General features: G+C 46.2%; 1 protein-coding gene across 2 annotated transcripts in view; it reads left to right on the forward strand.

Moving 5' to 3' along the window:
• The window catches only part of LOC135900506 (transient receptor potential cation channel subfamily M member-like 2), a 382,962-nt gene extending 371,833 nt beyond the window's left edge, over positions 1–11,129 (forward strand). For both annotated transcript variants that reach the window (XM_070536288.1, XM_070536289.1), the window contains one exon: positions 10,945–11,129. In XM_070536288.1, coding sequence (XP_070392389.1) covers positions 10,945–11,055 — 111 coding nt within the window. In that variant the 3' untranslated portion in view covers positions 11,056–11,129. The remainder of the gene's footprint in view (positions 1–10,944) is intronic.
• Positions 11,130–13,653: the final 2,524 nt, after the last annotated feature.

Genomic DNA, 13,653 nt, shown 5'->3' on the forward strand with positions numbered 1-13,653 from the left:
GGTTAAGCCCAGGATGCGAAGCATACTAGCCTTTATTTTAGTTGTTGAACCACTGTTTAGCCTGGTGAACTGCTGTTGCTTGGCTATATTTGGTTCGGCTAGACGAAGAAACAACTCATGCAAGCGAGCGCACGAGCTGAGACCCGGCTATGTAGCTACGCGGCCGCAAGCGAGCGCACAAGTTGAGCCTTCGCTTTTGCAGCTGTTATGACGTCATATGGTAGCTACGCGGCCGCGCGTGGCCCAGCAAGGAATAGCGTGGTTGTGCGGCTAGTATGCTTCGCATAATAGAAGCAACTTAAGAACAAACATAGCAAACTTAAAAGAGAATAGACCCACATATGAGACGCGCAGCAATGAACAATGGCTCATACCCTCAATGGTAGCTACGCGCCCGTGCGCGGCGCAGCAAGGAAGAGCGTGGTTGTGCGGCTAGTATGCTTCGAGCAGGAACGAGCAGGAAAACAGTCGCCATAGGGTGAAAGTTCCGCTTGCATAGAATGTCGCCGCGTAGGAAGAAAGACGACAAGTGAGGCGTGAACTGCCACGGGGGTTGTGGCCAGCTTCCTTCAAGGTATTCAAACAAGGCCGGGAGCTCGAAATCTTGGCGTTGATGTTGAGCTAGGTTTAAAAACCGACGAGTACAATGAAAACCAGAGTCGTCGTCAGTATCTAGTCGTGCGGGTCCGACGGGGGCGCGGGAGAGACAGCCGGCGTCCGTGTGTTTCTGGCCATACTTAGAGACGATTGTAACATCGAATTGCTGCAACCGAAGACTCCATCTTGCCAGACGGCCTGAAGATTGCTTGAGATTCGCCCGCCAACAGAGATAGTGGTGGTCGCTTACGACTCAGAAGGGGCGTCCATGCAAGTATGGTCGGAACTTCTTGATAGCCCATACGACTGCTAGACATCCCTTTCCAGTTGCTGAGCACCTTTTTTTCAACAGCAGACAACGTTCGGCTGGCATACCCAATAAAGCGTTCAACACCAGCTTGAATCTGTACCAGTGTCGCTACGAGACAAGCGTTACAAGCATCAGTATGCACTTCTGTGTCGGCCTTGGTGTCACAGATACCAAGGACCGGTGGTGTCTGTAGACGTCACTGCAGGTCGTGGAAGGCATCGGATTGTGCCGGGCTCCAAACAAATGTGACGTCGTTCTTGATGAGTCGTTGCAAAGGTTCGGCAATTTCACAAAAATTGGGCACAAACCTGAGGTAAAACGCAAAAAGCCCTAAAAATTGACGGACATCGTGCTTTGTGTTCGGTATCAAGAACAGAGCAACTGCCATGGCTTTGTCAGAGTCATTGCGCACAGTGGTACTGCTGACAATATTGTGACGTGGCGGTGACGTTGTAGAACACATTAGCAATACTGTGAAAGACAAAACGAACTTTTATTGGGCGAGCCTGTGCCCATAAAAACAGGCTACACTTATAGCAAAACGATAGCGGCGAACACGGTCGGCGATCGTCGAAATTTGAATCAGTGGGTCAAGCGCATCGGCTTTTATACATCAGTCGTCGAATTTCCGAGAGTTATCGCTGGGGCCCGCGTACCTTCCACAAAGTTCTACATTATTCTCGTCGCGCCAACATGCGATCACATTGCACAAGGTTTGGTCATAGACAGCGGATGGAAGCATCAATAACATTCCAGAAACTTCCGATAGATGCAGGCGCGTCCTGCGCTGTGTTGCAACATCTGTTATGCAGCATAACTGCGAGTCTGCCTAGTTAGAACAGATTCATCTTAAAACTTTCGTGCGCCAACAAACAGGAACAAAGAGTAGGGGCAAAACGAGGACGAGCGCTTTCTAACAACTCGTTTTATTTTTGAAGAAATACCTGCTTAAATACCCACAGATCTGCGTGATCTGGTCAACAGAGCACGCCTATAGCGCAAATGATATCCGCTGATCTGCGCAATCAAGTCAAGAGAGCACGTCAATAGTACATATAGCACTTGTGATAAAAAGACGTGGACAAAAGCCACCTGGTCAACCTAAAAACAGCAAGGTGCATAAAACAACCACTTACAATAAAATGCGCTATAGATGTGATGATAGAGGCGAATTTTCTTTAACAATGAAACAGAAGGATGGCTGGTGCATTTTTCTTTTTGTTTTTCAATCCAGTGTGCTTCCACAACTTCCCTAGCGGTTTGATTCCTATGCCTATACAACATGTCTGTGCTACTAAGACGAGGTGAGCAATCATGTTCTTCGCAATGCATTGACAAATGCGTACAAGGGTGACCTTTCAGACTAGACAAGTGCTCCCTTAACCTCGTGGTAATGCCTCTCGCAGTCTGCCCTACGTACCCATGACCACACGTCATAGGAATCTGATACACAACGTTTTTCGCGCAATCAATAAATTGGTTCTTGCGCGGATGTTTAACACTACATTCTCTCTTTACATCATCTTTACTTTCGAACTTCTCGTAAACCTTAGAACACACCCTACTTATTTTGTTTTTTGCCGAAAATACCACTTTTACTGCATAACTACCACCCACCTTTTTAAGTCTGTGTGAAAGGCACCGCACATACGGAATCACTGAAATCTTGGAAGCTACATCCTTCTGCCTTTGATTCTTTGTGCATAGTCCTTTATCCTTTTTAAGTTCTTTCATTAGTCTAGCGCACGGCGCCATCATTACAGCGAGCGGGTGCCCAGCCTTCTCAACCTATCAGCTTGCTCAAAGAATGCAATCTTTACAGTGTGGTGACATGACTTCAACAACGCTGACCGGAAACACGAAATGACTATCTCATTCCTCACAAGCCTGGGATGGTTTGAGGCATAGTTCACTAGCGGTTTTCCAGCTCGGGGTGAGAATGATGAACACACAAGTTCCGGTAGGAATTTTAACTGCCGAATTTTACCTGCAATTCGTACCGGAACATGTGTGTTGGTTATTCTCACCCCGAGCTGAAAAACCACTAATGAACTATGCCTCAAACCATCCCAGGCTTGTAAGGAATGGGATAGTCATTTCGTGTTTCCGGTCAGCGTTGTTGAAGTCATGTCACTACACTGTAAAGATTGCATTTTTTGAGCAAGCTGATAGGTTGAGAAGGCTGGGTACCCGCTCGCTGTGATGATGGCGTCGTGCGCTAGACTAATGAAAGAACTTAAAAAGGATAAAGACAATGCACAAAGAATCAAAGGCAGAAGGATGTAGCTTCCAAGATTTCAGTGATTCCGTATGTGCGCGGCCTTTCACACAGACTTAAAAATGTGGCTGGTAGTTATGCAGTAAAAGTGGTATTTTCGGCAAAAAACAAAATAGGTAGGGTGTGTTCTAAGGTTAACAAGAAGTTCGAAAGTAAAGATGATGTAAAGAGAGAATGTAGTGTTAAACATCCGCGCAAGAACCAATTTATTGATTGCGCGAAGAACGTTGTGTATCAGATTCCTATGACGTATGGTGATGTGTACGTAGGGCAGACTGCGAGAGGCATTAACACGAGGTTAAGGCAGCACTTGGCTAGTCTGAAAGGTCACCCTAGTACGCATTTGGCAATGCATTGCCAATAACATGATTGCTCACCTTGTCTTAGTAGCACAGACATGTTGTATAGGCATAGGAATCAAACCACTAGGGAAATTGTGGAAGCACACTGGATTGAAAAACAAAAATAAAAAAATACATCAGCCATCCTTCTGTTTCATTGTTAGATAAAGAAAATTCGCTTCTATCATCACATCTGTAACGCATTTTATTGTAAGTGGTTGTTTTATGCACCTTGCTGTTTTTAGGTTGACCAGGTGGCTTTTGTCCACGTTTGTTTATCACAAGTGTTATATGTACTATTGACGTGCTCTCTTGACTTGATCGCGCAGATCAGCGGATATCATATGCGCTATAGGCGTGCTCTGTTGACTAGATCGCGCAGATCTGTGGGTATTTTGGCAGGTATTTCTTCAAGAATAAAACCAGTTGTTAGAAAGCGCTCGTCCTTGTTTTGCCCCTACTCTTCATCCCTGTTTTTTTGAGCACAAAAAGTTTTAAGATGAATCTGTTATGCGGTGAAATGTGCCGCCCGATAAAGACAAACATGTACGCGTGTCAATATGACCTAGAAATTTGACCTTCTTGCCGCCAAAGTGAAATTTGTCCGGCTTCAGAGACATGCGGGCGGTGCGAATGGCTCGAACCGCCTCAAGCCGCTAGATGTGTTGTTAAAGGTGGTGGAAAAAACTACATCTTCTAAGTAGACTAAGAACGATTGCCACTTAAGGTAAGTTAAGACTGTGTCCATCTTGCGTTGAACTGTGCACGGATTAGATCACAATCGAAAAGGGAGGACCTTAAATTTACAAAGACGATCCTGTGTTATAAACGCCGTTTTTTCCTGGTACGGTTCGTCAACTTCAATCCACCAGTATCCACTACGCAGATCCATTGAGGAAAAGTAACGGGCAGGTCGCAGGCGATCCAAAAAGTCGTCAGTCCGAGGAAGTGGGTAAACGTCTTTTTTTGTGATCTTTTTCAATTTGCGATATATCGACACAGAATCGTAGTGAATCGCCTTTCTTCTTTACTAATGCAACAGGTGAAGCCCGAGTACTTGTCGATAGTTGAATGGCATCATCATCTAGCATTTGTTCAAAACCCATTAAAGACCAGCGTGACTATAGAGTCACGTTAGTATGCACAGTGGATTTCAATTATTTAGGTTAACAAAATGGCACCAAAATTGCCGTTGACATGCTGATTGACAGATTAGAGTTTCCTTTATGGATACGAAGTGTCAGCAGCTGTCAGTCATTTTGTGGGAGCCCCTCGCAAAGGCGGGAATAAGTGTTGCTCTGCGAGTAGCGTCGCGGTGCCTCGCTCCAAAGGTTAAGTGTTTTTTTCTCTCTAATCGTTTAAATAATAGTCGGATATCGTTACCTCCATATTGCTCTTTGAATATGTGACCTTCGACGAGAATTTGTGAAAGAATTACGTTTGATTTATCCATGAACGAGTACGATATCTTGTGCGTTGCCATATGGTCACGCTGGGCCTTTAGGATACCTAACTTTTTATTTTATTTTTTAAACTGCATTCTGATCTCTTGCACGGCTGCTTGCGCGTTCCCGCAGTGGTTATTTGTTATTTTATTGTCTGAATAGGTAGATTTTGGAAGAAATAGCGAAGATACTCGAAGAGGAAGAGGACGACGTGTCAGTGATTTATATCGAGCCGCCAGAGGCTAGCACCTATTTGGATGAAGACTCGGCCGATGAAGACTCAGACGGGCTCATTGACAATCTAAGCGGACGGCAGCTATGAGCCGGCGCTGAAACTGTTTTCTCTGACGGACGCCGCATTGGTGGATGCGAGTCGGACCCCAATGACCCCGGCGGGCAAAGTGACGGAACATCAGACGTTTCTTCTGCTGTAGTTGATGCGGCCATTCCTGCGAAATTATCCACTGCTTCTAACTGGACGAAGGGTGATCTCCAGAAGAGCCTTGGCATATTTCCCGGCCCAAACTTTGTTGCTTACATGGAATTTTCCCCTATTGAGTTGTTCGAACTCTTTTTTGACGAAGCCGTCGTGGAGCTGCTAGTCGAAAAAACAAGAAAGTATGCGTTATATTGAATATGCCTGATCCGGAGGTTACCAAAGAAGAATAAAGATAAGTTTTCTTGGAGTACTTGTTTTGTCCGGCTATAACCGCTTGCCAGATCAAAAGTTCTATTGGGACAACGGCATGGATATGCGCAACACGATGGCCTACAATGCTATGCGAAGAAATCGCTTCGTTCAGATAATGAGATTCCTGCACTGAGCGAAATGCAAGCCTATCACTTAGTGACAAGTTAACAAAGTTGCGTTCATTGATGGCACTATTGAAAGCAAGGTTTCTGGAACACTTTCGACCTGTGCGTAACCTGAGCTATGACGAAAGTATGATTGAGCATTATGGTCATCATGACTGTAAACAGTTCATACGCGGAAAGCTTATCCGCTTTGGGGATAAAGTATGGTGCCTAAATGCCAAGAACGGATACCTTGTAAACTTCAACGTGTATCAAGGCAAGCAGGGGATCGCGGAACATCTGAAAAATATGAAAAGGACTTCGGAAAAGCAGCGGTGCCACTTCTCCGAATGGTGGATGAACTCGCAGCAGAGACGCACGACCTTCCTTTCTTTTTCTATTTTGATAATTTATTCACAAGCATGCAGCCACTCAGGTATCTCAAGGCACAGGGCTACGAAAGCACGGGCACAGTGAAGTAGAACCATGTTCCCAAAGAATGCCCTATCGCTCGACCAGAATTCGTCAAGCGCCAACCCCGCGGGCACGAAGAGCCCGTGCTGAGTGACAATGGGATAATTGTTGTCCGCTGGATGGACAATTCTGTAGTAACGATCGTAAGCACCATTCACGGCGTAGAGCCAATGTCATCTGCAGACAGGTACACTCGTGTTCAGAAGTAGCGAATCAATGTGGCCCGTCCAAACACTCTTGCTCTGTACAAGATTTATGGGAAGTACGGACGAGATGGATGCAAATGCAGGCGCCTACAGGATTGCAATCCATGGCAAAAAGTGGTGGCGGCTGATTTTCACTTTGTAATGTATCTATCAGCACCACTTGGACGCTCATTCGTAGCACAGGGCTCAACGTCACGCAGGTGGAATTCCGCAGGCAAATTGCACAAAGCTACCTGATGGGATGGGACAATAAGCCTAGAGGACCTGGTCAACGCAGAATTCCAAATACTGGTGATGCCCCGACTGGTACACGGTATGACCAAGTCTAATGGCAAGAGGTGGAGGTGTGCATGAGAAAATTGCAACAATGCGGTGCACACAAAATGCACAAAGTATGACGTCGGCATGTGTATTCCATGATTTAAACCATATCACACTAAATAAGTGCTCGACTATTCGCTATGTATGTTTTTTGCGACGTTTTATGGCTTGAAATAAATGTTTTTCACTTCGCGTATTTTGCTGTAACGTAAGGGCCCAGTGTGACCATATGGTCACGGGCTATATTTCGAAAACTAATTAGGCAAGAGCAATAATCTTTTGCATGTGGATTACTAGCATAAAGGTAAGGTAATATATTAGATTTTTTTCAAGATAGCAAGAAAAAAAAAGAAACAGGTCCCTAATGGTTTAACATGATGACGGTTTGCATGCTGTTTTCTCTGTGCCACGCGATAAGCGTGTTGAACAGGTTGGACGGTCGGTTCAGTGATCATTGTGTGTTTGGTTAAAGGAGTATGCTTGACCTTCGACGTGGTGGCGCAACAGTCGCTAAATGACGATATCAGAGTAAGGAGCCTCTTTTATTCTGGTTAGTCTAGCTGTGGGCTGACATTGATGTGACTGGTCAAGTCCACATCGCTGGGTTCCGGAATCGAGATTTTCGTTACCGAAGCACAGGCATTGCATCGGCCATCGTTTCAAAGTAGGCCATGTTAGCATGCCTCGCACAGTGCTTGTATTTGCCAGTGAACATGGTAACTAGGATCATGGTTTGCCCATTTTGGAACTCTACGAGACCTTGTGCGACGCCGACTTCATCCAGCAGTATGGTTAGGTTACCTTCGGCGACGCGTATTCCTACTTGTTTTTTGGGGCAATGAAAGAGGACGAAGATGCCACCTCGAGGCGGTAACGTGACGCCGGCATCGACCACGCGTACAGCCGCGCGTGGATGTTCATCCTCCACACTCGAATTCGAAGAAACATAGAAAAAGTCACGAACAAGGCCCGCAGGTTAATGATCGCCCCATATTCCTGGAAAAAATACATGCCCAGTATAACCAGCCGAGAACACTTGGGATGCACAAAGGAAAGGCGCTACGAAAGTCGAAGTCAAAATTGCAAGTCTGGCTGTGTATACTCCAATGGGTGACATGAGGTGTCCTCCAGCCATAATCAGATGTGTGCCATCCCGCGCTGTCAGCACCTCGCCTAGCCGAGTGGTCAGTGAGGCACTCATAACTGAGTAATCAGCTCCAGTATCGACAAGTGCAATTACCGGATAACCGTTGAGGGAAGCAGTAATAGCAGCGGAAGTTCTTTTGGAAGTTTCGAATGAAGGCTTCAGCGGTACCTCACGAGGGGGTGGTGTCGGCGGTGGATATTTGTCGGTTCGCATGACAGCGGCCTCACCCCTGGAGGTCACGTTTTCAGTTTCCCCAGCGCGGGCTTCCACCATCGACTTCAGTGGAATCAAAGGCGGGTCTAGGGTGGTTTGGGAACGCGTGCCGACGAGGTGATGACGACCGTGACTGTCTTCGCTGCGAAGCAGGAGGAAGCGGGTTACTTTCAAAGTACTCCTCGATTTCGTGCGAGCGTTCGCTATAGCGCGGGCAACGGGCGTCCGGATGGCGTCCCCGCAGACCAATCCGTCGGTACTGGCAGTCGCGATACATGTGACCAGCCTCCCCACAGCGGTAGCACAACGGACTGTTGTCGGAGGCGCGCCATACTGTAGACATGCGCGGACCAGTATCAAAGGCTGCTTGCAGATTCTTGCAATGGATTGGACTTGGGAAGCGTCGAGGAATCCCAGCAGGAGGCTGCGAGAAAGGGTCCATCGACGGCACGCAAACCCGAGGAGCATCCGCGTACGAGAACGGGGGGGTTTCGGTACGTGTTGGTGCCCAGGGATCAACCACTTTGCCGATTTCCTCCCGAATGACGTCCATAAGAACCACGGCACTCGGAGGTGCCGGATCCGATGTCTAAGTTCTTCTCCAACTTCTCGAACAATTTGCCGTATTAGTTCGGTAAGGGACTCCCTGTCATCATTTGAAGGTATGAGAGAGCATGCAGCAGTCATGGTGGTCTGGCGTTCATACTGCGAGAGCCGCTGCAGAAGCATACGTTCCAGGACTGTTGCCTCACGAACGCACTGAGACACTGTTGTAGGAGGATCGCGCAGGAGGCCCGCGAAAAGCGATTATTTTACGCCTTGCATTAACAGACGGATCTTGTCTTCTGGCATTAGTGGGCTGGCCCGACGGAAAAATCGCGTAATGTCTTCGACGAACATGGTGATGGTTTCGTTCAGCACTTGGAACATCGAGACATTGCCTGCTCGGGTCTTTCTTTCCTTTCGGGGGTGCTGATGGCTTCGCAATGCAGTCGGTAAAACTCCTGCCAGCTGCTAATGGAGGCTTCGTAATTCTCTTGCCACGTCTAAAAGAGAAAAGTAGGCGTTCTTCAACACACAGCGACCACCCCACTCATTAAAGGCGGCGACCCGGTCAAAATGGTCCAGCCAGTCTTCAACGTCCTGAAAGGCGTCGCCGTGAAACGGGCTAGGTTTGCGAGGCGCGTAAACAATGCATGCTACCGCACCATTTGGGAACCCTTCGGTTTCGCTTGCGGTTGTTGTTGACATCTTCCTCACAAACGTTGCCAGGGGAGGGCATTATGCTGGAAGACCTAGGAAGCGACGCCTGCTTCGAATGATTTCTGCCATCCGAGGTACTCGCGTTGGTAGCTTCTGCTTAAGGACCAGTAGGCATAGGGTGGGTACGTACCCGGCGCCTCCACCAGTCTGTCACGAGAGAAAAAGGCAAGCAGTCAGTTCCAAGTGAACGGCCGTTTATTGTGCCAATATTCTGGAGGCGGTAGATACTTGAGTATAATAGCAACTTGCGAAGCACTCAAAGAAAATGGATAAAGCTAAGCGTTTTCTATCTTGCAAAAGAGTAGATTACGAAAGTGGCTAAATGGTTATAGAGCCTTTTACGCTGATTAGGAGCTGATACATGGCATAATAGATATTTGCTGAAAGAAGTATTTGCCGCTAAAAGCCCTCACACAACAAGGAAAGTGTTCTGACGCCGGCACGGGCACGACTGGAAGGGTTACAGCATGCAAGAATCGGATCCTTGTGAGGGACTTCGGAGTAGAATGAATGGCTGTCTAGCTAAGCCACTGACAACATTTAGCAACAGAATCAACAATTCCTGGAAAATGCAGTGGCCTTTGATGCGAACTGATAACAGCGAGGAGCTGCATTTGAAAATGAAAATTTGCCTCCGTGTTCGCAACAGTTTATTGCATTGTATCACGCTGCTATAGTAACGCTAATCTAACACGAAACATTCGGAACCTTCTAATGTCCGCGCAAATTACGTAAAATTTATTTCGTAAACATCTCAGCTCTTCGTTTTGTCGGTTAATTCGGTTTGGCTGTGCCATACGCTAGCCTTCTGGTTCGCTGAGATGCTAGTGTGACTGCACAAGAAAGACAGCGGAGTTGGTTAGGTCCAATCACTGGTAAACTGCTCTTCAACAGTGTAGATTTTTCGTATAGACTGAATGATAATGGTTATTTTTTATTACGGTGCTATTGTGAGAAAAGGGGGAGTTGCATTGGGAGTTTTTTGTCATAGAACTTAATATTGCATTCAACTTGAGTATTTCACCTGAACTTATTTGAATAAAGACGATAATTGTACGATTCCGAGGAACTGCAGTGGATTCAGGATTTCATGTTACTAATGAAGAGTGTGAGACATAATATCATTATTGAGTGCAAATATATCTCTGGTAATATGGAAGTTTAGAGTGTCCATAAATTGACTCGTTAGTGCAGACAGGGATGCTCTCATGACTTAAGGGCTGTCTTATACCTACTCCGTAACCTGATGAGTCATCTAAACGAGCCACTACGTGTCACATGGTATTCTTCTCATTGTGTTGTCACAAATAATACAAGGTTTATCTCTTTGCACTGACATATATTATTTGCAAAATATTTGCTTATGCGGTTCATTTTACTTCAGCTGTCGTTCTTTTACATGGGTGTTTTGCTGTCCGAATAATGGCGCCAAAACCATCATAAGTTTGCTCTGAAGGCGCGTTTTAGTTTTACGGAGAAGTTTCGCTGAGCATTTAGAAAAAAAAAACATTTCCAGACATTGTCATTCTAATGAATGTTTGTTTTCGTTTTCAGCCCAATGTTGTATGGAGGCTGGTGACAGATGACTTATTCCTCAAGCTTCCTTCTGGCCACAGCAACCTTCTTAATGAAGTGTGGAACTTCCAGGGCACGCTTACAATATAGTGCGAATTGTGTTCGAAAAAATATCCTATTTTTAACTACAAGGCGTACACAAGAGCTCAGTTGAAAATAACTAATTATAGTGGTTTCTCGTTAAGTCTTCACTGCAATAAGAATTTGGGATATACAATATGTTACCTAACGTGGTTGGTTTCCAAGTGGCTAGAAACTTGTCTTCCGGCGTTTTCACCGCCTATGAATTTGCCTTTGCTTCCCTCACTCGCACTTTTTCTTCCATAAGTATATAAACATCTTCGAAAATATTGCTTCTACAACTTTTATGTAACGTATTTTGTCAGTTTACTGAAACAGCTAATTTGCCCCACGCTTCTGTTTACTTTCGTTTATATTTTACCCAATGGTGCAACATCGAATGAATCAATAACAAGAAGAAGCACTTCTTGGCATCGTGAAATATTGAAAACGAAAATAAAACTACCTATAAAAAAGTTCATTTGTACTTCGGTCGCAGTTTGGACTTTCATCAGAATACAGTTGGTGGTGTCAGATAAATATTGATAAATGCTCGTAACTCAAGCAATATATCGAATCTACAAACGAAGTCAGTACTATTCCAATAAAGTCACATTTAATACAGACTGGGGCGCATTCTTTTGGTCAGCTATGCTTCACTCGAAGCACTCTTATAAGGACGCATCTGTCGGAGAAAAGAAAGATAAAATGAAATCAAATTATGGGGTTTTACTTGCCAAAACCAGTTTCTGATTATGAGGCACGCCGTAGTGGAGGACTCCCGGAAATTTTGACCACCTGGGGTTCTTTAACGTGCACCTAAATCTAAGTACACGGGTGTTTTGGCATTTCGCCCCCATCGAAATGGGGCCGCCGTGGCCGGGATTCAATCCCGCGACCTCATGCTCAGCAGCCCAACACCATAGCCACTGAGCAACCATGGCGGGTAGAAAGGAAAGATAAGACAGCTCTTATGCTCACACTGCACTCCAAAGGCGCTGCATTATTGCCCTAGCTACAAGGAGAGTATGAACATTAGATAAAATGTAGCGGTGATGCGAAATTGCAAGTACATTGCACCTGCGTATGTGCTGGCGACGCGGAGAGATCAATGATCTGGAAAGAAGCAAAGCATTTACATTGAGCGAGCTCATTGGTGCCTTGCGTATAGCATCTGAAAATAGCGCATACGTGGGCGAAAAAGCAGCTACCTTCTTAACAGCGGCGTTGAGGCGCCAGCATATCGTCCACATTCTACTACTCTACTTTTTTTTCTTTGCATAGTGATTACATCTTGCCTCACAGTCACTGCTTGATAACTTACTTATATTGCCGACTTTTGACATAAATTAGTTGAAATGTTTCACGAGTAAATGTTCTTCATTGCGGTATGCCCTATCTTTCCTTCAGCAAAAGTACGCGGGCTCTGGGCAGCAGAAAAATAAACAATAGAATAATTTAAAGAAAGCACTGTCATCAGCTCACTGGTTAAGAGTGAAAATGCAACTGAGAAATGAATGCGATGAGTATGAATATATGGTCTTGCTGGACGTTCAGGAAGCAGGAGGTCAGAAAGCCAATGAATATATCATATAAAATGAAAAAAGATTGGCACTACAATTTAACGCAAGTTGAGAGTAAATTATTGTGAGATATAAGTAAGAACTGGCTTGTGTGCAAAAAAAATGTTTGTGTTTCCCGATATTCCTAGCACCCCTCCGAATAGGTATAACACCATAAAAGCTAAGGGCTGCTTTTATATTGTAACGTGGTAGAGACGGTGAAGAAAGCAGCCAAACTGAGAAAGGCAAAACTAGCGTTCTATTGGGCGAACTTGTGCTCTCATGAACAGGCTACACTCTAATGGTATCTTCGACTGGTCGCCTGTATGCCCCGAAGCAGAGTCGGGTAGATCGGTCGTTTCCCGAGCTCAAAGGTAGGCGACAAGCGCGCAAGCCGAACGTGCGACTCGCTCTCGGAGGAGGAAATTGCTGATGCGAAACCACGTGACTACTGCCAACGTCCGATGTTTCGCCTATCCAGAGCTCCCGGCGCTGCCGGAAAAACCAGCGGACGTGCCGGCGGGACGAACGTTCGTCGAGACGCCAGCATGCAGTGGCCTAGGTTGCCAAGGTTACGGTGTGCCGTCGCCAACAGCAGCGACGCGGCGCTGCGATGACGTTTCAATTTCGATGACTGCTCCAACGACAGAGCTCGGAGCGCCTCAGAGCGCTCTAAGATAGAGGAGAACAATCGAGAAGAACCAGCCGAACGCAGGGCGCGCACCCTCTTTCAACCAGCCGAAGACGACGCCGCTCGCGAGAGCGCTCCAGAGTGCTCAGAAACGACCAGCCGAAGATAGCATTAGAACGGCGACAACGGCGAACACAGTCGGCGATCGTCGAAAATCTGATGAGCGGGTCAAGCGGGTCGGCTTTTATACAGCAGTCGTCGAATGTTCCAGACTAATCGCTGGGACCCGCGCGCCCGTGTGTCTTCCACAATGTTCTACACCATTCGCCTCACGCGATGAAAACAGATAGCACAAGGTTCGGCGACAACAGACAGCGGATATAACCATCGATAGCATTCCAGAAACTTCCAATACATGCAGGCGCGTCCCACACT

Source organism: Dermacentor albipictus, chromosome 3, assembly GCF_038994185.2.
Source record: "Dermacentor albipictus isolate Rhodes 1998 colony chromosome 3, USDA_Dalb.pri_finalv2, whole genome shotgun sequence".
NCBI classification, from domain to species: domain Eukaryota; kingdom Metazoa; phylum Arthropoda; class Arachnida; order Ixodida; family Ixodidae; genus Dermacentor; species Dermacentor albipictus.